Source organism: Falco naumanni, chromosome 13 (genome assembly GCF_017639655.2).
Source record: "Falco naumanni isolate bFalNau1 chromosome 13, bFalNau1.pat, whole genome shotgun sequence".
Classification (NCBI taxonomy): Eukaryota; Metazoa; Chordata; class Aves; order Falconiformes; family Falconidae; genus Falco; species Falco naumanni.
The window spans coordinates 21,704,323-21,728,296 of NC_054066.1; the positions used below are offsets into that span (position 1 = coordinate 21,704,323).

The following is a 23,974-nucleotide window of genomic DNA, read 5'->3' on the forward strand; positions in this document are numbered from 1 at the left end:
AAAACCCACATTATTTTCTCAAATAAACCCCAATGAATCCCCTGTTGCATCAGCACTCCTCATTTCTTGGTAATAGAAGCTACAAAAAAAAAAGTCTGATAAACCAAGCCAGATCTGAAGGCAGAAGATATTGAAATCTGGAAGATTTAATTTAATATTTTTATTACATATTTTTGGAGCCCTCATTATACCCTCACCCTCCAGGAGTTTATTTACCTAAGGAAAATTATACTACTGATTACAAGATTGCAGGTTCATTTTCACTGCTGAGAATGTTTTTTTTTTTTTTTACAGCTCACATTACACTTGCATGACTTGTAAAGTTTTGTAACATCCTGAAATTTTTAATGCTACATTGTGGAAAGGTACTTATATATAGATGAACTAGCCAGAATACTTGCTTTGCAGTCTTTTTGAGGGGAGAAAAACTTAGTTTCTTGGATTGAATAGGCCTGTAAAGGGTTTGTTTGAGCTGTTGGACAGTGCGTTCACAGGAGCTGCCTTGCATTTGTCCTTCAGGCTGGCTGCAAAGTGAGAGACTGAGAGAGGTGTCTTTAAAACATAAGAAAGGGAGTGCTTTCTATAGGGGAATAAAAATAAATTATGCAGGAATTGTGACTATAGTGTGCATGAAATTATACTGGCGAGATCCCTGTGGTAAATATTTGACAGATAAGACAACCATTTTAGTCAGAATCTGTTTTTACAATAAGTCATTGCACCTGGGCCTTTTAAATCATAATACAAGTCAGCCAGCACTGAGTTAAGGTCAGGAGGGATTTCCAGATGTATTATGATGATTAGCCAACAATTCAGTTAATAGAGCCATAGAATTGGATGAGATTTTTGCCAGTTCCGATGTCACAGCAACAGAGACCTTTGACTGAAACAACATCATGAATATTGGATAAGATCCTGCAGTGCTGCTCCTCCATGTTATAATATTACCCAGGGATGAAGGTTATAAACATGTTATACCGTTCACTTTCCAGTGGGTAAAAACAAAGAAAAAAAACCCCATAATCAAGTTCCAATACACAACTAGAGATAATATAGCTTTTTCTTTATATATATATCTGTATATATATCAAGTAAAAAAATCTAAAATAGTTGGAAGTAAAAAATGAAAAAATAGCTGATTGTGTTATTTTTTTTTCTTTACAGTGATATGGTAGCAAATACACAACAAATGAGTAATAAACCTTTACATAAGGAGCTCTGGTCCCACCTCCATCAATAGGGCTCAGACTAGAATAGAAAATGGAACAAGGTGATATTTGGTTTTTTTGGGCTGCAGCTTCTGCAAGTGACAAAGATGATGTTGATAAGACAGAAAGAAATTATACCTCTAAATAAAATAAGTCCAAAGTTTTCCAAAAGACCTTAAACACCATAGGGTACAACTTGCTTCTGAACTGGGGAAACAAACACAAAGCATCACCAAGTCCTACTGAGGCTGAAAATACTGTATGTTTATCCCGGCCTCAAAATATGTCCTGTTTGTGCTATCTTACTGTAAAAAAAACACTATCAATGATTTTTTTTTCCTCTGCAGCCAGCAATAAAAAACCAAAGCCACAAATCCATTGAATGGACTGAGCCAGACACAAGACCTCAGCGTTGAGCGAGTGCTTGGCTGCCCTTTGTCCGGTGGTGAATTTTCCCCAGAATCCTTTATGCTGAAAATGTTAATTAACTAAGCTTAGCAAATGGTCACACTGAGCCCTATTTTGGCCATACAAAAGAAAGAAGTACTAGTCTCAGCATAAAACAAGATCATATAGATGGTCAACACAAAACAGTATTTTTTTTTCAGTGGTCTGCATAATAATAACATGTTTGCATATAGAACAGCTTTTGCATTATTGCTCTACTTATAAGAATATAGTAAGGAACTTATAACAGACTTGCACATTACAAACTTAAGGTTCTTTGGTGAAGAATGAGAAAACAGTATTTTCGCTGTAGTTAAATCTCAGGGTAGTTTTCTTTTTTTATCTGTTGATCCTTTGGATCCTCTCGCAGAGGAGGGAAAGGTACTGAGTCAGCTTTACCATCGCGACGATAGCGACCCCGCCGATCATCATGCAGGTGGGCCAGAAGAGGGAGTGAAACAGCACGTTGGAGCTGTACAGTTTGGTTAATATCACATTCTTCTGAACGCCTTCGGGGTCGTAGAAGCAGGAGAAGCGTTGGTATTTTCTAAAGTTTTCCATCACGACGTTCACGAACGACATGGATTCCTCGTAATTCTTGCCGCACTTTGGTATGTACGAGCACTGGGAAGAAATTAGGGGGATAAAAATGCATCTCCAAGCCAGATACAATGTCTGTTTTCAGGTGGCAAGCAGGAAAATCTCAAGATGATTATGCTTTTCATAGTGAGTGGAATACTATTAAGTTAATAATAAATATATCACAGACAAAACTCAATATTTTGCACATCTACAGAATTTCCCATTGGAGAACCTCCAAGAGCTGTACAAACATTAATGCTTTAATCTGCAGAGCAGCCTTGTGAGATAGGTGAATATATTATTACTGCTAATTTACACATGCAAAAATGGAACTGATGAAGTACCTCTTCATCTTAAGTGGCATGCATATGCTTGCAGTTAGATGGGTAATTGACTCTGTAAATACAAATCTGGTGGTTTAGATCTCAGTTGGGTGGGATCAAAGTTAACATGCTGGGCAGAGGCGAAGTCTGATGAGAGACCTCTATACAAATTTTCCCATGGGGATAACGCCTTGATTAGGGACAAATAGATAGTGTAGGAGAAAACACAGTTTTCCCACTGAGAAGCCTCGAGCTGAAGATCAGCCTGGATACCAGGGTGGTTCTTTGTATCGTTTTTCTCGACACCAGTGTGAAGTCCAACAGTTCCTTCTCTCTGAAGATGCTGCTTGAATTGCAGTCTCAGTCACAAAGAAAAGAAGATATGGGGGTAGCTCTAGCTAACATAGTTTCAAACTGGCATTCCCAAAGAATGCTGAAGGCAGGCTAATTACAAACTAGGTTATGGACTCCATGCATTGAAGATATTCTATGGGACTTGTAGGACAGTAGCCCTGGGCTGTGCTGACCATTCCCTGCAAAGAGCTGATGTGGACTGGGGAGGTGATGGGCGGACACACCAAGACTGAGGCCACAGCTGAGTTTTGACCTAGAGCAGAAATGTCTGAATTGGTGGTTGCTGCTGCTGGTCTGGGAGGAGACTGATGGGAGCAGCCCAGGGCCCCTCACCCCTCCCCTCTTCTAGACACATCTGCCCCTCCACACCTGAAGGTTTTCTACACCTGCATAGGATTTTGATTAACTGCTTCAGGATGGGTGGAAATCCGTTGCTTAACTTCTCATTGAATGTGCATGGGGGGAGCTGGCAGGTCGTGGCTCCCTCGCTGTTACGGGGTGGTGGTGGGTCGTGCCATGCCCCCTGCCTGCGCTGCTGGGCCTGTGTGTCCTGGGTGAGCACCAGACAATTTAATGAGATAAAGCAAGTTTTGCAAAGGAAAAAAGATGTTTTGATTAAAATAATGTGACCCATGGCTTTTGATTACTATTGTTTTAATGTATATATTTTATAAACGTCCCTCCATTCTTTTTCATGATGGTGCTGTGACTTCTTTATAATGTACTGCAACAAATCTCTAGTCCTAATAATGATCAAAAGATTAACCTCCTAACAGTATTTGATTGATTCATTGGCAAGTTTATTAGCACAGAATATGATTTCAAGCATGGCAGAAAGATTGTCTGGTGTTAGCAGACTGGAGCATTAAGGGTAGAGCATGGCAGTACTGCCATAATGAATATTTCATAGAGCTCTAGAAATTAGAGATGGAAAATATCAAAGCAGTAATATCTCATCCATCTTCCTGCTGGTGCAGGTCTGCTCCCTCCAGGTTATTCTCTTGTACTCTGCCCAGCTTTGTCTTAAATGTCCAAAGCCACACGCTCTCTTCCAGTGCCTAAAACTCTTTAATAAATAATAATCTAATAAGCAGGGGAGATTTCTCAGTGAAGCGTACCTCATTTTATTTTACTAAATTATGTGCTATCACTGTTGTAACAGCAGTATTTCCAGCTCAGATTATTTTTTTTTTATTGCAACATTGTGCTGTACATTTTTGTTTCTTGAAATTCCATGAAGTATATTGAGGTAGGAGATTGAATGAGGAGTTGGCCCCTCTTGTCAAGTCCAGCCCTTCCCCCTTGACAGAAAACAGCAGACATGTAAAGCACCAAATACTGCCAGATTCAAAGTCTGTGGAAATGTCCCAAGGGTGCAGCAGGGACAGGTCTGACTTCCTGCAAGTCCGAGTATTTCCCAAGCATTTTCAAAGGAGACCTGATGCTGAAGCAGAACTTAAGCTGTTCCCACCTACCCCTGATGGCACAGAGCCACCATCCAAGTCGGGCTGGCTGGGATGCCCATGACGTGAGGGTCTGGAAGCGTGAAGCTGTGAGATGCAGCTGTGCGAGGGAGGTTGGTTTACTTTGCCTCTCTGCCAGGCTCCTTGTGCTGAAACTGTCTCTCTTCAGGGTATTGACTCCCATGCGATTGCCAGGACGTGGGTGCCCTTTACTCCATGTTCTATCTGCCCTGCTCAGGTTCCCTTGAGCTCCTGGAGGCATCTCAGCCTCGGCTTTGAGGAGGTCCTCAGCACAAGGACTCCCTCTGCGCATTAAGTTGCGGTTGTGGGGTGCTCCTGGCCTCTCCTTCCATGCCTCAGCTTCCCCAGGGATAGCACAGGGCTGGCTCTGCCGTGCTGGTGTCTGCCCTCTTGCATAGGTCATCGGTGAATGGGTAGGTGGACGTGGAAAACGGGATATTTTGATGTTTTCTTTGGTTTGATTTTCATTTAGTTTTCTCCAGTGCACGGCAGGGAATTTTGTATCCACGATTCTTATGCTGTAACTGTGAACGTAGACTACTAACTCTGTGCCATCTTATTACACCTCTGTATTGTCAAACACTTAGAAATCTGAAAATCTGAAGGTAAACAATGTCTGGCTCTCTACCTCAAGTGAGGATTCTGTGATACAATGTGGGAAAAGTGCTTGTGTTACTTGCAATCTGATCACAAGAAGGACATACTAGACATTTACAAAGAGAACTTGTTACTGAGTTTCCAGCTCTACTTTCCTGATTTAAAGGATTGGATAGGCAGCCTGTATGAGCTGCCCACCTCTGGGCTTGTCCGGTCCCATGTCCTGCGCAGCGCAGAGCTGCTCAGGGGCTGGTCCTGTTGAGTTATGAATAGCTCCAAAGATGGAGATTGCACATTTCCAAGCGAGCTGGGCACAGTTTCATCTAAATCACTGGCATTACAGTGAAAATGCTGTTGCCAGTAAAGCCCCCAGTTCAGGGGGTTACATGACTCCCATCAGAAGTCTGCAGCTGGGGATTGTGTCCATGCTGAGCCTGGAAACTTTGACAAGATGTGCTGTGGCAATCTTTGTGAGAAAGTGGTCAGGGCATCAATTTACATCTCTTTTGGAAAGTGCAATGGGTTTGAACCAAGGGCTGAAAGGGGAGCTTTGTGTCTGTGTTGGCCTGATACTGATTCCAGACTGAATTCTCCAGTCCCAGTCCAGACGTGGGTCTGCTGGGAATGGCAGCTGTACATTGTTGCTTCCCCCTGTACCAGGCAAACTCCTCCCTGGGCTATAAATACCTGAACCTTCGGTGGGAAACCATGAGAACCCCCATCGTTTCTGAGTCTCAGGGTGTTGTAACCGGCGTAACAGTGATTCTGGTGATTAAATCCTGCTTGTTATCTCACTTACGGAGCATGGGTGTAAACCAGCAGTAGCTCCAATGACAGGAAAAGAATCAAAATGATACAGTAGGAGATCAAAATGGGGCCTCTAGAATTGCTTTAACTACCGCAGCCCTTGCTCAGGGTGACAGCCTGGCTCCGTGGTGCAGGCACAAGGGGACATTGGCTGATTTACCTCTGGCAGAGGCTGTTGCAGCGTCTGACAGCTGAGGAAGGGAAGCGTAGCTGGCTAAGCTGCTATGGTTGTAGTATTGGCAAGGGGCTGGGCTTGTCCTAAAGGCTAGAGATGAAGTACACACAGCGGGAGCAACAAAAAGCTGTGAAAAATCTCATGTGCTTTCCTGGGAAAGACTTGAGCAGCTCGACTGGAATCTGCTTACTTCCCACTGATTCCCACCGGAGACTGCCGGCAGCATGCTGTAGATCTCAATATAAATTGCACCTACTCCTTACTGCACCTCGTGGGCCGACAGCTAGGTTAGACAGCAAGTCTCCTAGATTAATGATTATTTAAAATCCATGTGCATTTTTCTCCATCCACGCTAGCTGGCGGCGAGAGGAGAGAGACGGGCTCCAGATGCTGCTCTGCATGTGCGGCGGTGCTCAGCGAGGCAGAGAGGTTGGCGGGGGGATGCTGACGTTTTGAAGGTCACTGGTGCTGGCCTCAGAGGGTAAGCACCGTGCTCTGCAACGTCCCCAGTAATGTCAGGGCTCAGTGAGCCACGGATGATGCATTATTTTTTTTTTGTTTATTTGGCAAGGAGGAAGATAGGAAATGCAGACCTGAGTAGGTGGATGGAGAGGGACAGCTAGTACCCAGCTGGAGCATCACAAAACAAGCCATGCCCAGGGCTGCTTGTCCTGCTGCACAGGGCCACTCTCCAGCTGGGGGAGAGGGAGCACCTGTCCAGGGAGCTGAGGTGGGTTGTGCTGATCGGAGCTTGGAGTCTCTGCAGATCCCAGCAGGCACAAGAAGCCTGATTCAAAACTGCATTTGGATTCAGGTCACATAGACAGCAGCATGTTAGGAAAACCTAGGAATCCTCCTGAGAGCAGAGCTTAACCTGTAAAACAACCTTGGGCTGGAGAAGTATTAACTGTGCCTACATTAAATTAAGAGGAGGCGGCATCTGGGAAAATTTCAAAGTCCATTTCAGCAGGCAAAAATCATCAGTGACAAAATGTGGAGATTTAAGTTGAATCTGTTGATTTGTTTGAAACCAGTGGAATGCAGAAATCAATCTGATCTCTTCTAATCAAATTGCGGCATGAGCGTCACTGGATTTTGCTTCTGCCCCAGCAGAAAGTGGGGTCTGTCCTGTCACAGGCTTCACGAACGGCGAGTGTCCCCTCTGCAGTGACGATGAGGGGAGGGTGGGGTTGAGGAGCCAGAGGGGAAGGTGGGGATACTTTTCTCCATTTCACACTTCAGATCCAGAGCACTTTGTCTCTCAGCTACAGGAGCTAATTATCCAGCAGAATAACTGGCCCAGTGCAACCACGCCGTTCTTTGACTAATTTTAATATCGCTTCATCTTAATATGCAGAAGTAATTTGGTCTACTGAACTGCTGCCATAAATAGAACCACAATAGGTTACGTTGTCAGCAGCCTGAACTGAGGCTGTGCTGTTACGGGCTGTGCTTTGCCAAGTGCCCGTAGTTTGGGGTTCAGTGACCTTGGATAACAAAGCAGTTAATGCAAATCTGGCACTTGTAAGTTTAATGACTGAGCTGCACCCGGCTCACTGCAGCTTGCGGACTTGGGTACCCAGGCACTGTAGATACGAAGGAAGGAAGGTGGGGAGAGGGATGTTTCTCAGTCCGACCCTGCCTTGTTACGTGGAGGGAGCAAAAAGCCACCTGCGAAGAGGCGGTTGCTTGCTTGGGTGTGATGTACAGCACTGCGTCAGCTGCACAGCTGTGGCTGCGGGCTGGCGAGGAGAGCCTCCTGTGCATCCACTGCGTTCGTTATAGCCTCCAGACAGGAGCTGTCTCCATCCCACCTGCATGGAGTTACGCTGAATTTTGTACTTGCTGAAGCAGAGAGGAATTCTTCTGCAGATTTGTTAAAAATAATTTTTTTCGGTTCAACGTCTAGAATCAGGGAATTTGTGCAAGAAAGATGGGCTGGCCCCTTAGCTTATACATGCCCCAAAGCCAGGCCTTCTATTTTTCTGCTTCTGCTTTTATCTTGACAGTCCCTGCTCAGTAAACTTTCAGCATCTTTGCACCATGAACAGGGGTAAGTGCTGTGCCTTGAACCCAGCAGCACAGCTGACTTCAGCAGAGATGCTCAGGGCACAGAGTTTGTCACCAGAGATTGAGATGGAGACATGACTGCTGTTAGACACGGAGCCCTGGTCTCTCCCCGTTGTCCTGCCTGGCCCCGCAGTAATAAAGCAGTTTCTGTTCTCACTGCCGCAGATGCTCGGTGCACATCACTAGGGTGTTTGCTATCATGCAGTTGTACCTGGGTGGGTAGTGGGTTGTCTGCAGCTCCACAAGAGTATCAATGTGACAAGGGCTCAGCGCTAGCCTGCGCCTGTAAAGCACTTCCAAAGGATGAGGGGAGGGTCTAGCCCCCGGGGGACATCACCCCTTGTGGGACCAGCTGCAGTCCCTGCATGGGATGGAGGCGGAAAACTGCCCCCTCTAGAGATGCGAGCTCAGCTTGTGCACTGATTTCTGCTCTCCGAGCTCCTGTTTTTACCAGCGAAGCAGGAGGTGGAAGCCTTATATATTGTTTTAAAGTGAGAAACGGGTATAACAAGATCAGCAGCCCTCCAGAAACCCATTTAGGAAGAAATTTTATTTTGTGCTCCTACCTCAGAATTAATTTTCATTGTTTCCTCGGTGTGGTAAAGCAAAAGCTTCTGGCCAGAAGAGGTGAGATTAACGTACACCTGGAGGCAGGGGTACTGCGAGATTTTCCAGCAGTCTGGGCCGCAGCTAAATGAGCAATTGAAGGTTTCTGTGATGGATGCATTGAGAAGCGAGCACTGAGCCTCCTCTGTCCAGACACTGAGAGGGAAATAAAAGAGATGTTAGAGCATGGCTAGAATGGGCAGTAAGCACTAAATGCAGCTCAGGCTTTCCATATACATGGGTGCATCTTGTAGGAGATGGTACATGTTGCAGGGCTTTAAATGAGGGCTGGACTTTCTCACGTTGCAGACAGTGTATTACTCTGTAGTATCCAAAGTTTGTGCTTTGGGCACAAAAGTGCCTGATCCACTTATGTCTTATATATAAATGAAATATAGCTCTGGAGAAGGTATTTTTGAAACCAAAGGGAATTGGCAGAGATATCAGAGAAGCAAACTGAGCAGCCTGCCCTGGGAGAGCACAACGCATGCAGTGCTGCATGACGGGACACTGTGGACCAAGACTTGGTGGTTAACCACCAAGTCCAGTTCAATTTAAAGGGGAGGGTGGGACAACGACTTTGAATTACCAGGGTACATATACTCATATGCATGAAGACACAGTAACACACAAGTGGTACCGCATGCAGCTCTGCCCGTGGAAAGGCTGTTTCTAGGGGCAGCTAGCTTGGCTTTCTGTAAGTGAAGTCAGTGCTTGTCATCATTCTGGAGGCTTTCAGCTTATCTCCAATTCACCAGAGGCTAAAAGTGGAATGATGGAGCCTGGGTGTGCACTGGCAATGTTCACTTGGATTTCTTGCATGTATTTTAAAACCTACGGCTGTATTTTCCTTAGGGAGCAGTGAGAAGGGCACCCTGAGGGCTCTGTGAAAAGCCCTTTGGGTGCTGGGGGAAGGTTTCACCCTAGGGCTCCCCTTTAGTCCCCCTCACCATGAACAGGCTGAGGGGCTGCTTTGCTCCCTGCCAAATGTACAAAAGGCTTTACGTGGTAAGTGATATCAAAAATTTCTGACTAATTCTCTAGCTATTTTACTTTGGCAGTAATTCTGCTTGCATATTCTGTTTTACATTTATAATAAATTATGCTATGATTTCTGGGGGGAAATTAAGTGAAAGGATTTTTAATTTTTTTTTTCCCCTGCCAGGCAGTATTTTGTTGGAGGGGTGTCGCTGTCTGTAAAGGGGAATAACCCCTGAGGAGATCTGGCTGTGCAAAGAGAAGTGACAGCAAAGACTCCTTGGTTGTCATCTTCTCACTTTCACCTTTCTCACTGCTGTTTTATTCATGCACGGGGCAATAAAGTAACACCTACCTACAGCAGACTTGTGAAGGTGGAATATTTGGTACTTCATAGGTGCTTTGATATATTCTGGCAATTTTTCACATAGTTTGTAATATAAATCATCTCTTTCCACATGAGCAGTTTTGACCTTAGCAGCCTCTGCAATTGACCCTGATATTGCTGAAAGGTCTGGGAGAGAAACTTGGAAAAGCAAATGCTGGTGGATACTTAAAAGGTCTTGATCTCTGTTTTCAAAATCTAAACTCTACCTGGATTTAAAAAGGGACAAATACCTTTATTGCACAAATAAGATGCTGCAAATCAGTACAGTTCAGCCTCAGGCATCGCTACGTTTTCCTTATCATTGCAGGGTCAAGAAGAAATACTGTCCTGCAGGTGCACCGATATAATTGAGGACGTTCATACCAGTTAATTCCAGGCACTTATTGTACATGCCTAAAGAAGAAGCCTGTGGTGGATCAGCCAAAACATGCCAGGTATTGGCCACTGCCTCAGGGGTGATTTTGGACATGACAGACTAATGTTTTGATCCCCAGGTACACATTTTTCATTATCCTAACTCCACTGATCAGGGCAGAAAAAGCATTGCTGACAGTCTTATTACAGTTGGGGCTAGATTTTAAATAGGGCTGGTGCTTGAAAACTGATTTCAAATGCTGCTAATGAATCACAGGCCAAACTTTCTGCTCCGTGGCAGAGAAGGAAGCCAGAGAAAGCCTCAGAAAAATTAAGTGCAGTGTAGAAATTATGAAAGATGATCTTTCCCTTTCGGCAAATTAATACATTTCAGGAGGATTTCACTTGTTAAAATGAAAGTAATAACCTACATGGAAAACGACATGCTACAAAGCAGCTTGATTTGTTTTCCGAATTAATTCTCCATTCTTCGTTTGAAAGTGCGTTGTTTCTGAAGCCACTAAATATTTTTGCTGTTTTCTCCTGAGTTTGGGCTTTGCAACAACAGTCCCTGGGAAGCTTACGGGGTTCAGCAGACTGCCGACCAGATGATATGGATATCATACTGGTGCTAAACTCTGGCAAGTCTAAAGCCTATGGGTCAATATTTTGTCAAACAGGGATCTAATTCTTCCCTTGCCTATGCTGGTATTACTCAGCTTGCTTTCGCTGTAGTGATGCCTAGTTTATATGGGAAGTGCAGAATCAGGCCTATGGTGTCCAAAGGAAAACTTATAAAACTTTAGCAAAAAAAAGCCAAATGCGTAAGCCAAGTGAAGTCATCTGGAGCAGAGAGTGTGAGACAGGGTAACCATCATGAAATTACCTTTGCATGTAAGACCGCAGCAGGGTGATTCCCAGGAGAAAGTACATCATGATAGAACACACCATCATGGCCAGCCCGAGGAGTATGGCCCGGTCTTCTCCGGCTTTTAGGGCTGTGACTGTTTTCCTTTTGTCCAGTAGATCGTGATCCCTGATTTTTTGGTAAATATTTCTGAGGTTGAAAATAATACATTCTTATGTGAAGTTCGTATTTAATCAATGAAGCCTCTACAAGGTGGGTAGTTCCACCTCCATACCCATCTCATGGGAGAGAAAGGCTTAAGGGTCCTCGGGTGTCCTTTTTCATCGGATTCACTCTGACCTGGTGGAAACTTATTCATCTCCAAAATAAATTACGACCATTTCTGAAAAGGTAAAAACCCCTTATAGCAAATATAAAGATTAGACATGTGTGCCAGCTCAGTAACTCCTCCTTTGGTACAGCTTCATTGGTTCAGCTGAGTTATACCATAGGTGAATGTGACCTGTCAATGCCACCTGAGGCCACTAGAAGATGTTTAGGTATATGGGGTGTCTTTCTTCAGCTGCATGTGGTAACAAGTCTTATGTCACCGTAGGCAGAAAATAGCCTGAAGAAAGTCGGCACTAAAATTATCTGAAAGGGCCACGTCCCTCTCTGATCCCCTACAGACTAGTGGCTTGGGTAATTTTCCGCCCTGAGTGTGATTCAAAGCTCACAAAACACTATGGGGATTTTGCAATTGATTTCTGTAGGGTTTTTGATTGGGAGCTTATTTACTTTATTTATAAAATAGCTTTCTGGAAGCCCAGTTAGTCATTACAGTGAAAACCCTTGCAGAAAATTATCCACCGGAGCTATTTGTTCTGGGATTAAAAAAAAAAAATAAAAAATACAACAAGCCGTTCCCCCTTCAGCAAAGAGTCCTTTGCATTTTCTAACCATAAGTCCTTCTTTCATCTCCGAGCCTTTGATGATTCAGTGGGTCACGAGGACACAATGGTGAAGAAGGAAATATTTGAGTACATTTCAAACACACTCAAACTTTGTGGGTTTAAAATGTACTTACAGACCTGCGGCTGGTCAAAATCTCCTGTGTTTTCTGTTACGGTTCTTTTGAATCATCCAGGCAGCACCCGAAGCATGTGAACCGCACGCCTCTGAGCCCTGGCACCACCATAACATGGACATAGTAGTACACGTGGAAGAAGTTCCTCTTCTCCTGTCTGCAAAATGGCAGGTGAGTAACATCAAAATCACTTTGGGCTCTAGCAAACCCACCACTCATTTAAGCTGAAACCACCAAGTTTCACTCAGCCTTGGAAAAAAGCACGGTGTCACACCAGACATATAACTTACATTCGCTAACAGGGACAGAGAAATAGAATTGACAGAAGTAAAGTCATACGTAAACACAGTAGAAATGAGAAAATAGGTTTAATCATAAACTCCCTGAAACTGGAATTGAATTTGTGTTTCGATGATGACTCATAGTCAGGAAAAGCACATATGGTGTGGAGTTTTATAACAACAGCCTTGCTTAGATGGTACTGCAGTCAATAGTCTCCCATTCCTAAGACCCCTTGAGGCTTCTTCATCCAACTGTATTTACATCTTTAGATGTCCATGGTTTCTCTTCAAAACCATCCTTTACAGCTTGTCAATGTTTTCCTAGTTGGAAATGAAATGGTAATTCAGCCTGTCAAAATTTTCTCCAGTGTTGGGGAGAAAAAATATATCGTGAACTGGCAGATGCAATTGCCTTCAAAGAAGTAATGTAGAGTAATAATCTAATGCTACTTTTCTATTATTATTTATCAAAGTGTGTTTAACTCTGAGAGCTGCTATTAGGATCTGCATTGCTCCCAAATGGAAGCAGGCAGGAAGGCAGAGATTGTCATGCAGTTCCAGCACATTAACCGATCACACAGCATAACTTATGTCAGCGCGTAGACATAAAACAGACACAGTGCAATTGCTCACTAATGTCATCAGAGCAGCTAGGACATAAAAGGGATACAAATGGACAGTTTAAAAACAAATAGCTAATTGGGAATGGTTACAAGTGCTTCCCACGTGGCCTTGAGCTGAGAAACGTGCAATGAGAGGTAAAAAAAAAAAAAAAAAAAGGGATGGACTGAAGGGTATGTTGTAGAGATGATCTACCTGGTGGGTGACTGGCCAAGGGGACAGTGCATGGTGACCACCTGCTGGGCGCGTGTCCTGTGCTCACCTGCCGCAGTAAATAACGCCCTGTCTCCGGGGTTGTGCTCGGAGCACCGGCTTGGTTGCTCTTCTGCAAATATTTGTTATTCAAAGCCCCAAACAGAAAAACTGGTAGCCTGGTGCACCATGCTGAGGGCTTTTTTTTCTCCTGAATCCCTGCCAGGAGCCAGCCTGGTAACAGACACGCCAAGGCGTGTGGTGGCTTGGCACGTGCCAGCACGTGAGGCACCGGCCCTGGCACAGCCCAGGGAACACACTGAGTAACCGTCCCTCCTCCTCCTCCCGCTTGTGCCTGTACCAGGGAGGCACCAATTTTCTCTGTATGATGCTGGGAACACCTGCTATTCCCAGGCTTGACATTTGTGCCCCTGAGAACCTGGTTTTGGGGGATGTGACCCGTTGTGCAGAACATTTTGCCACTAACAGAGCAACCTCAGCTGGGGTGGCAGCGGTGCCTGCACACGCGGGTGTGTGACATTTTGTGTACGTGTGAACTTTTGGCACAGCCCAGGGACCTCTTTCTGCTCGGTGATCTGGAAGAGTGTCGTGCTTAGCTGGCTGGTTTTGGATCCCAGGGCTGCACAGCCACAATTAGCTGACTGTTGCGGTGTGTTTAAGTACAGATCACTGCGTTCCAGACACTGCTCGTCTAGGCGACTCCGTCTAATACTTGTGACTACCTGTGACAGCTCCCCAGATATGACACTGAGGGGGTCTGTCTGTTTTTAAAGAAGTCCCAGCTGTCAGAAGATGGGATCTCTCTGCCCTGTGCAAAGACATTTATTAGAAAGGAAGCCCGCAAGGATAAAAGGTCTTTGCTCCCTTGGTCGTTTCCAAACTGAGGTTCTCCCCTGCTAAATCTTCATGCTCCTTTTGCCAAATTGCTCAGAGGATATGGGCTGGCTGCTCTACCCGGACTCAGCTGCCAGAGAGGGAATCTCAGCCATGACCGTGCCTGCAGGGAACAGAGCAGAGATTTCCCTCTCTGTATCTGCCTGCACAGCAGCCGTGCAGGGATCCCTCTGCAATGTGGTCAGCAGCTTTTTACGGGATCTCCAGAGGAAGACTTAGGGAGGGCCCGTGTGATGAAATTAGGCAACCCAGGTTGTGTTAGCCTGAACACGAGACAGCCAGGGAGAGTTACAATGGCAGTCTGAGCTCACCAGCCTTAATAAAGAAGTTCTGCGTCTTCTGTAGGGTTGCCCATATTGGCTGCACCCAGGACCTTTGTTTGCCACCATGAGGTACTTGGCATTTTAGTACTTGCTTATGCGAAGGACGATGCGTACCAACTTTACTGTGTGCTCTGCTGGCACAAGACTGCTCTGCAGCGCTAGGGGTATGATTAATTTATTGGCATGTATTAGGAATGGTCCTGTATGCAAAGAGTTTGCAACTGGGCACTGCCACGTAGACCAGGAGTGACTAAATTAATGCTCCTTCTGTCCCAGTACAACAGTTCTTATTTCACTCCAAAATGGGTAGATCTAAGAGCTCTGCAAAGGGGGTCAATTTCCTCACTGGAAAGCTAAAGTAGCCAGGCACCTGCAATTACTTAAAAACCCCAAACAACCCAATAAAACAAAACAAACAAAAAAAACCCCCAAACACAAATTACCTACCCTCAGATTCCTTCCCTTGCAAATGAACCACGGTGTGGTGCTGAGGGAGCTGTTACCTGCTCTGGCACTGCATGGTCATGGGGCTTGTCAGATGAGGATGCCTGCCTGCCTGAGTCATTCAGAGTGACTTTGAATTCACATTCACTTCTCTGGTATCACAGTTGTTACACAGATGTCACTCAAATTACCTCACGTTGAGGTGTTTACTGATATCAGAAATCCTTGAATGCAAGGGTCAAAAAACCCCTCCTGTTTCTTACCCGCAGAATTTACAGTGCTCAGGAACTTTCCTGCTCAGAAGCCAATTTCTTTACATTTTTCTTTATGGGGTATATTTAGCCACATCACTTTTTGTTATTAGAGCTATGGAAACAGGACATCTCTCTGGAGCTCTCACAAAAGTCTCAGTGATGGTTGTAGAAGGATTCCTATTGATATGAACGGATTTCATTCACTCAGTTCCTTCCCTGTCCCCCACCACACTGAACCAAACCAAACCAGTGCTTTGGTTTTCCAAGCTTACAGTTGTGGAAAGCCTAACTGACAGCTGCGAAGGAATGAGGGCTTGACTAGGTTTTTCCGAAGCATAAAAAGTGGCAGTTAGGGAACAGTGGACATCTAAACCAGCAATGAAATATATACGTTTTGGGCTTGGTCCTGCAAAAGGAGATGCCCGAGATATATATTCCACCCAGCATGAGGTGATTCCTCCACAGCAAGTGACCCATTGCTGCACAGGTTATTATTACGGTACAATGCCTCAAAAACCTGTGGTTGCAGCATGTGTTAGGTGACAAGTTTGCTGCTCCATGACAGTTTTCCTCTCTGAAGTTTAAAGAACAAAAATTCCTAGGAAGGGGTCACGTAGGGGAAGCAATTGCTCTAAAATGCACTGCCTGTTTGATATAGCGATGCTGCTGGTGACCTTACACATGTTAAAATCACTGGCAGATGAGTTTCTCCCGCTACCAACACTTGCTCTGTGTTCACACCTCTTTTCTGCAGTCCTGAGGCTGTGGTCAGCACTCTCCTATTTCCATTTTCTCTTCCTCCTTTTCCCACCTGCATGTTATTAATCCCTCAGAGGGCATGAACAATTCCTTCTGCACAGCTCTACAGAACCACCCACAAAATAAACCCACCAGAAGGCTTGAAAAGGCACCTGAAATTAGCAGGGCTGGTGCGTAGGTATTGAGATGCTGCTCCCCACCTCCCTGTTTCTGCAGGCAGGCAGGGGCGAGCTCTGCCCGGGGCTGAAGCTGCTCAGGCACCAACGAGCCCTGCTCAGCACAGCCACAGCGTTAGCAAGTCTCGCTGAAAGGCAGGTGTGACTTGAAGGCCATGCTAATCAGGAGCACGTGGCTTCCAGCCAGCCCAACGTGTGGGCAGGTGTCTCCTCCAAGTGTCTAACCTTGGACCATCCCCATCCTGTCCATGACAGTGTATTAACACAGAAGAACATTAGCCTGGGGAAAATTCAATTAAAAAGGAAACTTGCAGAAGTACATGAGGCGTTTAGATAACTGGCTCCAACTGAGAGTCCATGGGAACCTGCTGCCAAGCTGGCCTGTGTGGCTTCAAAATGCCTGTTTGGGATTGCATTATCAAAAAAAGCCAAACACCTATGCAGCCCTTGCAGAAAAGTTCAGCAAATGGGCCAATTCTCCAAAGAAACTCGGCGTCCTGAGGGCAGCTCTGCTGCCTGAACTCACGAGTGCATTTTTCCAAGCAGATGTCAGCAGTAATGTCTCATTAGAATAACTGAAGAGCGTGTTTTGCTAATTGGCACTGTAGCTACATTGACCTCTGGTTTTGTTTCGCCAGTCTGATTTTTTGTGATTACATTTAGTAGTGACTGCAAGAGGAACTGAAGGAGAGGAGGGAAGGGGGATAGAAAAGAAAGGGAAATGTGTCTGGTTGCGACAAGGCAAGCTGTCCAACAAATGTCACTACAAAGGAGAGAGGTTTTGGAAGGATAAGTCTGAGCATTACTGCAAATTGTTCTTTCATCAGTGACATTTAACTTTTTTCTTCCCCGAGTGCTGCCTTTGCCTGTGGACTCAAAATTTCTCTTTCCCATCCTTCTCTTCTGTGTAATTCCCTGCTCCCCTGGGAGATCCACTAACTCATTCATTCCTCTGTCTCCTTCTGCTTATTCCCTCCAGCAACACCACTTAAGTGGGTTGGTGGCTACCAGCTCACTTTCACGCCACTTGCTGTCTTCCAGCTATTGTGCGATGTATTGCACACATGTGCATCCTCACACACGTGTGCATATAAACAGAAAACATCTCTGACAGCTGCATGCATCATCCAGACGTGTAAAAGTTATGTAGGGCAGTGATCTGGCTGAGGGACAGGAGGCACGGTATGTGTGTGTGTTTTGAGCAGGGTGCAGGAGCAGTGTGGGCCAACAGCTGGAAGCAGGACACTTGCAACCGGCATGAAGGCTTCATGGGGGCTGGAGCTGCAAACCTGAGGCTGGAGATTAGTGTGCTCTTCAGTGTGCGATGTGTGTGCTGACCTCAGAGATGGTCACAGTGTGCTGCTGATGTCCTGGGAACAAGGAAAACTTTGGCCATGGCTCTGGCATTGTCCCTCTGCTCTGTTTTGGCTTGGCACATTAACCCTGGCACTCATCAGCTGGTCCTGCTGTCATGGAGCAGTAGCTGGCAGGGTTGGAGGAAGGGCCAGACACCCTTTGCATCCCTCCTACTTCTCTAAGTGCCACCACTGAAGAGAAGCTACAGGCCACACTCCTAAAGATTCAAACCTGTAAGAGACAATCAGCATAGATGCCGTTTACCTTTTCTCATCATGTCTGTAAGATGTAGAACTTCGGCCACTGGTCCAAATAAACATTTTAGAGGATTGCCCAGTGTTGGCTTTGCTTGCTGCAGTGGGACGATGGAAGGACCTGGGGGAAGAGGGATAATTTTTGTCACTGCCCATCCAATGTGGCAGACCACGTTATATCCAGTGTACCAAATCCCCTGTGGCCGTGCCAGTGTGCTCTGAAGATGGACCGTTTGTTAACTCGAGGTGAGATGTGAAATAATGGGGATGACAGACCAAAGTGTGGGAATGAAGGATAAATCTCATTAGCCCCACTGGTAAAATGTGATCCTGGGTACTGTACAGGCTTAGCTATGCTCCACACTGCATGGACAAGAAATCATCAGTAGTTTAAGGAAAGGTAGTAGCTACATCCAATGTTCTTATGGCAGTGTTTCTGGGGGACAAAGTGACTGTTGTTTAAGCACATAAGTTCATTACAGTTTTTTGGTTGTACTGCAGCTCTCAGTAAGGTGAGGCTCCCCAGGAGCTGTCTGGATGAGGCACAGCTATGAGACATAAATGCAGCATTTTGTGGAAATGTAACTGATGTGAAAAAGATTTCTTTTCCCACAGATAAGTGGCTGTCCCAAGGCCATTTGGCCAGACCAGTTAGAATCCTGCCCAGGGGCTTCTTTGTTTCACAGCAGGGTATGAGACCTGTTGCCTTCTCTCAGGGTCTTCTGAAGAGGGGAAAAGTCTGAGGGATTACATTCTAAGGACTGAATTTGACCCTGTACTTTAATTAGATCTCATAGAATCAGAAATACAGAGTTGAAAGGCTCTCGGGAAGCGTTGCTGCTCTCTTGTCCTGGTTCAAGGCACACTCGCTGTATCTACGTCATTCCTAGCAGAGTTTGGTTACGCCAGATCAACTGCATGTGAACAACTATCTTTCCAGATGGTAACTTCATTGCCAGGCTGGAAGCACAGGCTATATTGGACTTGCTGGTGGGGCTACAGGTCCCCTTGTAGCTCCTCCTAATCTGGTCCTTGTAGTATAGTGAGACTCCGTTAAAATCTCGATCTCTGAGAGCTGCCTGGTGAGGGCTGTGTTTTGTGTTATTCCCTGGCACAGCACATTGTGCTTTTACTGCATTCAGACCAAAGCTTAAGAAAAAGAAGAAATATTACAGATATTGAATAGTTTAATGCTGAAGTTTTTCATTGACTGGGGGCCATCCTTTAGTTCATTCAAAAATAAACCTGACTGCTGATGCTGTCAGTGGAGAAGGCACATGAATTCCTCAGTGCTCCTTGTCAGAAAAAGTCTGTCACTTTTTTTATATTTGCACATAATCATGCAAAGGGATAATTTCAGTATTTGCATAGTGGTGAACCTGGGAGAATACTTAAATCCTGTAGAGATGGCTGCAGGGGAAGACCAATGTGGACAGGGGCCAAAATCCATCTGTATGTGGACAGGTTGATGTGTGCCAAGGGACTGGGATGTCCATCTGGAGTCAGCCCAGAGCCCCACCACGGGGTCTGTCATGCAGATCCAGGCCAAACTCACATCTCCTTTGGGCTGTTGGCTGGGCAAACTGGCCAAATGGGTGACCCCATCACCCCCACCCTGCTGGGATACTGCTGCCATGCTCAGGGATGCTGGCTCGGCCCTGGGACTTGCAGGCAGGGACCTCGCTTGAAGTAAGAGATGGCAGTATCCGATGAAGCTTTTGTGCTGCATTCATGCGCAGCAAATCATACAAGAAGGGAAACAGAAAGAAGGAGGGGAATCTCCCCCAGCCCTTTCCCTGACTCTGTGGTCATCACTGCAGCTCTGAGAGCCAAAAAAGACTTTGCTTTTCTTACAAGCACTGTAGTTAAGTATTGGAGAATAAACAAGACGAGGCACTTCCTCCCTGAAATAAATATAGTTTAAAGGGTGAAATAGCATCTGCCAGAGTCTAATCAGTATAGCCACCGACTAAGAAGTGTTTTTGTAGCGATGTTGGCCAGAAATTTGGGTTGCAGGACCTTGAGTCTAATCCTCCCTCTGGTATGTAAGGTTGCACTCACACTGCCACAGAGAGCACAACAGTGACCGCCAAGCCTGCGCCAAACAAGCTGGTGTTTCTGCATCGAGCAATGGGGACGGCTCAGAGCAAATATCCCAGGGCCTGGAGACCACATCGGATATTGGAGGGAGACCTGTCCCAGGCTGAGTCCCTTAATGCTGGAAAATAAAACTACATGTTTACCACTGCACCCTTTAGGGTGTCATGCATGAGCTGCATGACAGGAAAGCCTGGCTGGCTGCGCTGCCACAGCCTGAGTGGTCCTGGAGCCACCAGGAGATGGTGGTGAATGCTATCAGAGAGTCTGTTCTTAATTAAGCAAAACTCGGGCACACATTAGAGGTGATCAGCAGCTCCTGCCACCTGTCTGAGTCTACGGGGACACCTGGGCAGGACTGCCTAGGCAGGGAGGCAGATTTGCAAGCTCCAGAGCAAATTGCGGGAGCACTGCCAGGGTGAGAGGTGGGTGAGAAGGGTCTGTCCCACCCAGGGGATGCCAGAGGAGGAAAAGGGCTGTCTCTCTTCCCGCCAAAGTCAGAGTGATTTCAGACTCCTTTACAGTGCCAGTGCCCTGCAGCAGTCCATATGTGATAGCATTAATGCTGTCTGCTTCATTAGTTGGGCAATCCAAGCTAACCATCACTATTTAACACACAATTGCATGCCTAATTTTGTGTAAAATCGTGACACCAATGACATCACAGCAGCTGTTCCAGAGGTCAAATGTAAGCAACTGAATTTCTTGGCTCCTTTAGGCAGGGGTTAGCTGTAAGGTAAGAGCTTTTGTGATAGTAAAAATGCAAACTCCCCAAGACCCTCCTTTGAAGACCTTTGGAGAACCTGTAACCTAGAACGGTTGTAACTTACACAATGGTGTCCTGCCCCACCAGGTCAGTTAGCAAACTTCCACGCCTTTCTCCTCCCTTAAATTAATCCCAAAGCACAACCGTGAACCCTGTTCCTTCCCTGTCTCCTCTCTCTTTTCTGAGAAAACAAGTAGCACTAATTTTTTGCCCATTGCCTCTCTGAGTCAGCTGCTGGCAACTTATTTTTATCACGCAACAAGTAATCAGCCTGTGAAACTCATTACTGCAGGATGTCAGCTTAGCATTTAGAGTAAAAGTGGATTGTGCTATTGCTTGAACAGACGGAGCACCTACAGTCATGACAATACCTGTTACAAACATTTAGAAGAGGTGCTTCAGACTGGTTTTTGACTGTCAGGAGGCTGCAGGGGATATTCCTATAGGGCAGGTTACCAGCACACTGCTGTACTTGGTGTGACTTTTGCTAGAGTCAGGATGCTGGAATGGACACTGGACTTTCTGCTTGACTTTGCCTGAACGTTGCTGTCTCCTTCGTTATTTACCCAGTGTGGCATCAACACAGTTGTCTCTCGGTGAGGTTGCTACAGAGACAGGCAAGGAGGCCAAGCTTTGGTTTTTATAAAACATGCCTCAGGGTTTTTTTTTATGTTTGAGTCTATCCTGAATAAATGCACAGCATTTAAGAGAAAAACACAGAGTAAATAAGTGTACAATCTCCTACGGACACATGTACGACTGTGCCCAGGTCACCTCACTGCTCTGCACTGGCCAAGAAGCAGCTCTAAGGGCCCATGATGTTCACCCAGTGGGGATGCCCAGGGCTGCCCTACTCCTCCCATCTGTCCCTGCTGTCATCCTCCTCTTGAAAATTGTCTTCTGGTGAATTTTATAGAACTCACTGGAAAACCTGACAAGCTTTCCACTTCTTCAGCCATTGCAAGATGAAGACTTGAGATAGTTCTTACAAGATTAGAAACACTCTGCCCCATCCTAAGGAGCATCAACACACCCACCCAACAGCAACCACCTGAGAGAGGACTGCAAGGTGAAGAAAACATGCTGGGACACCATTTGCTTCAAATTGCTCCAAAAAAAAAAAAAAAGTTATTCTGAGGGTGAATCTCAAAATCCCTTAGCTGGTACCTCAGGAACTACATTATATGCTCTGTTGTCCTCACTTTCACCCTGGGCTGGCTGCTTTGCTTCCTCAGGCTGCAGTTTAGGTCATGGTTGGTATGAAATGTCCCTTACCTCTAGGTCACCACATCTATGAACAGCCAAAGAGGGATATTGCAGACCACTTTTTTAGATGGAAAGTTGGGTTTTATATGGATGTTTATTTGTAATTGCCTCTGTCAATGTTTATGTTAATAATAGCATTTCTGAGACCTTGGAGAACCATTTATGGGACCAAACTAATGAGCTTTGCTCCTCTTATGGCATTTCATTTCCTGGGCAATGTGGCCACTGTAAAAAGATAAGCACTTGCATTAATTTTGCCTCATAAAAGACACCCTGAGTCATCAAAAGCCAACAAAAGCTAAACATTCACCTAAAGATACAATCACTGACCTCTTAAGCTTTGTCTGGATACACCCATGCCCTGCATTGTCCATGCTACCAAGTGCTCTTGGTGCTTCATCCCAGTATTTCCCAGCCAGAGGATTCATTTGAACCCCAAGGCACTTCCCTGTGAGCCCTGAAGTTTTCCTGCTAACCCACATGCCAGCCTCTCCCTGTACTACAAGACTGCATCAGTGCCAGCTCCTGCACAGACAGGGCAGCCGCTGCCGAGTGGTTGGAGACACTTTGTTTGGGGTGGTTCCTCCCCCCATCACCCATGCGAAAAGGAAGAGGCAGAGACCAGGCATCAAAGGCAACCTGTGAGGGGATGGTGATTGGCTCTGAGGTGAATTTACTGAGTACAGACAGTTAAATTTATGTCCCAATAGGTCTTGCCCACACCTATGCCTGGTGATAGTATGTTTTCCTATGGATTTGCTGAGCCAGAAAACAGGGAGAAGTATTGTGTGATGAAGAATGGGAGAATAAATCAAAAGGCCTGTTGGATTTCTGATGCAAAGACAGGTAGCCTGTCATTCAGGTGCCTTAGTGTGTGGAACAGTTTCCCAGGCAGAGTGGTGGATGTAGCTAGTATGTTAAGAGGGTTCCGTCTGGACCCAGGACTAAAACTGGTGCCTGAAATTCCTGACTCCCAAGTATGGTCCGTGGCAACATGAAGGGGTGGATGGAAGCAGAGCTGCACCAGGGAGAGTGTGAGAGACCCAGCTGGGTGGTAAACACTGAGCAGGCATCTGCCCGGGGTACCTGAGTGAGACCGACTGTGGCCGTGGCTGTGGTGTGACATGAAAGCCCCAGCACACATCTACCAAGGAAGGTCTCACCCACTAGCACTGAAGGTGCAAACCAGAAACCAGGTGAAGACCTATCTGGCAGTTCCTCTGTTCTGACACAATTCAGAGGGCAGTGCTTCTCGTATCATGAAGATACCTATTTTCTCTGCAGGTCTCCATCACAGTATCTGCTCGCCCTAATCCTACTCGTCTGCGGAGTTCCATAATGGAACAGCAAGCATGGACTAAGAACAGCAATAAGCTAACTCATAAAAGAAATGCATCTGCATTAGTAGAAGACAGTTACCACTTAGGGAACATTTAACGCTCTGGCAGCAGCAACACTAAATTGTGAAGCAGCAACAGCAATATCAAATGGTGTATTTCTGCCTCGTGACTGGCCTTTGCTGTACTGCAAGCTAATGGGCACGGTGCAGGACAGGGTGACATAAATAACTGTTCTCGTTGAAGCATCTCAGGAGCTCTGGCTGTACTAACTGACTAATCCAACTGGCAGATGACCTTGAATTTGGGGTTCCTCATTATGGCAAGGGGAAAATGGGCGATGGGCAGCTGGTGTTAATGTACTGACAAGAGTTTAGGAAGGCTAGTGGTTAATGATGCGTCATTAATGAATTCACCTCTGTTTCTGGCCCTTCTCCTAAATCTCCCCAGAGCTCAGAGCTGAGTTCTCCATCTAGTTTTTGAGTTGAAAGAGGGAGACACCCTGGACCCAGGGCAGTCTTTCTGGGCTCTCATTGCACTCCATGTCCAAACGAGGAGGAGAACAGGGCTGCCAGTGACAACTGAAGCCATCACATGGGCATGCAGCTTAGCTATGTGTGGAACAT

The 23,974-nt window shown here is 45.8% G+C and overlaps 1 protein-coding gene across 2 annotated transcripts in view; it reads right to left on the reverse strand.

Annotated features, from left to right (window-relative positions):
- Positions 1-222: 222 nt before the first annotated feature.
- The window catches only part of KCNMB2 (potassium calcium-activated channel subfamily M regulatory beta subunit 2), a 103,271-nt gene continuing 79,519 nt past the window's right edge, over positions 223-23,974 (reverse strand). For both annotated transcript variants that reach the window (XM_040613776.1, XM_040613775.1), the window contains exons 2-5: positions 17,893-18,003; positions 11,260-11,430; positions 8,614-8,809; positions 223-2,279 (exon numbers count right to left, since the gene is read on the reverse strand). In XM_040613776.1, the coding sequence (XP_040469710.1) occupies positions 1,995-2,279; positions 8,614-8,809; positions 11,260-11,430; positions 17,893-17,948 (708 nt within the window). In that variant the 5' untranslated portion in view covers positions 17,949-18,003 and the 3' untranslated portion in view covers positions 223-1,994. The remainder of the gene's footprint in view (positions 2,280-8,613; positions 8,810-11,259; positions 11,431-17,892; positions 18,004-23,974) is intronic.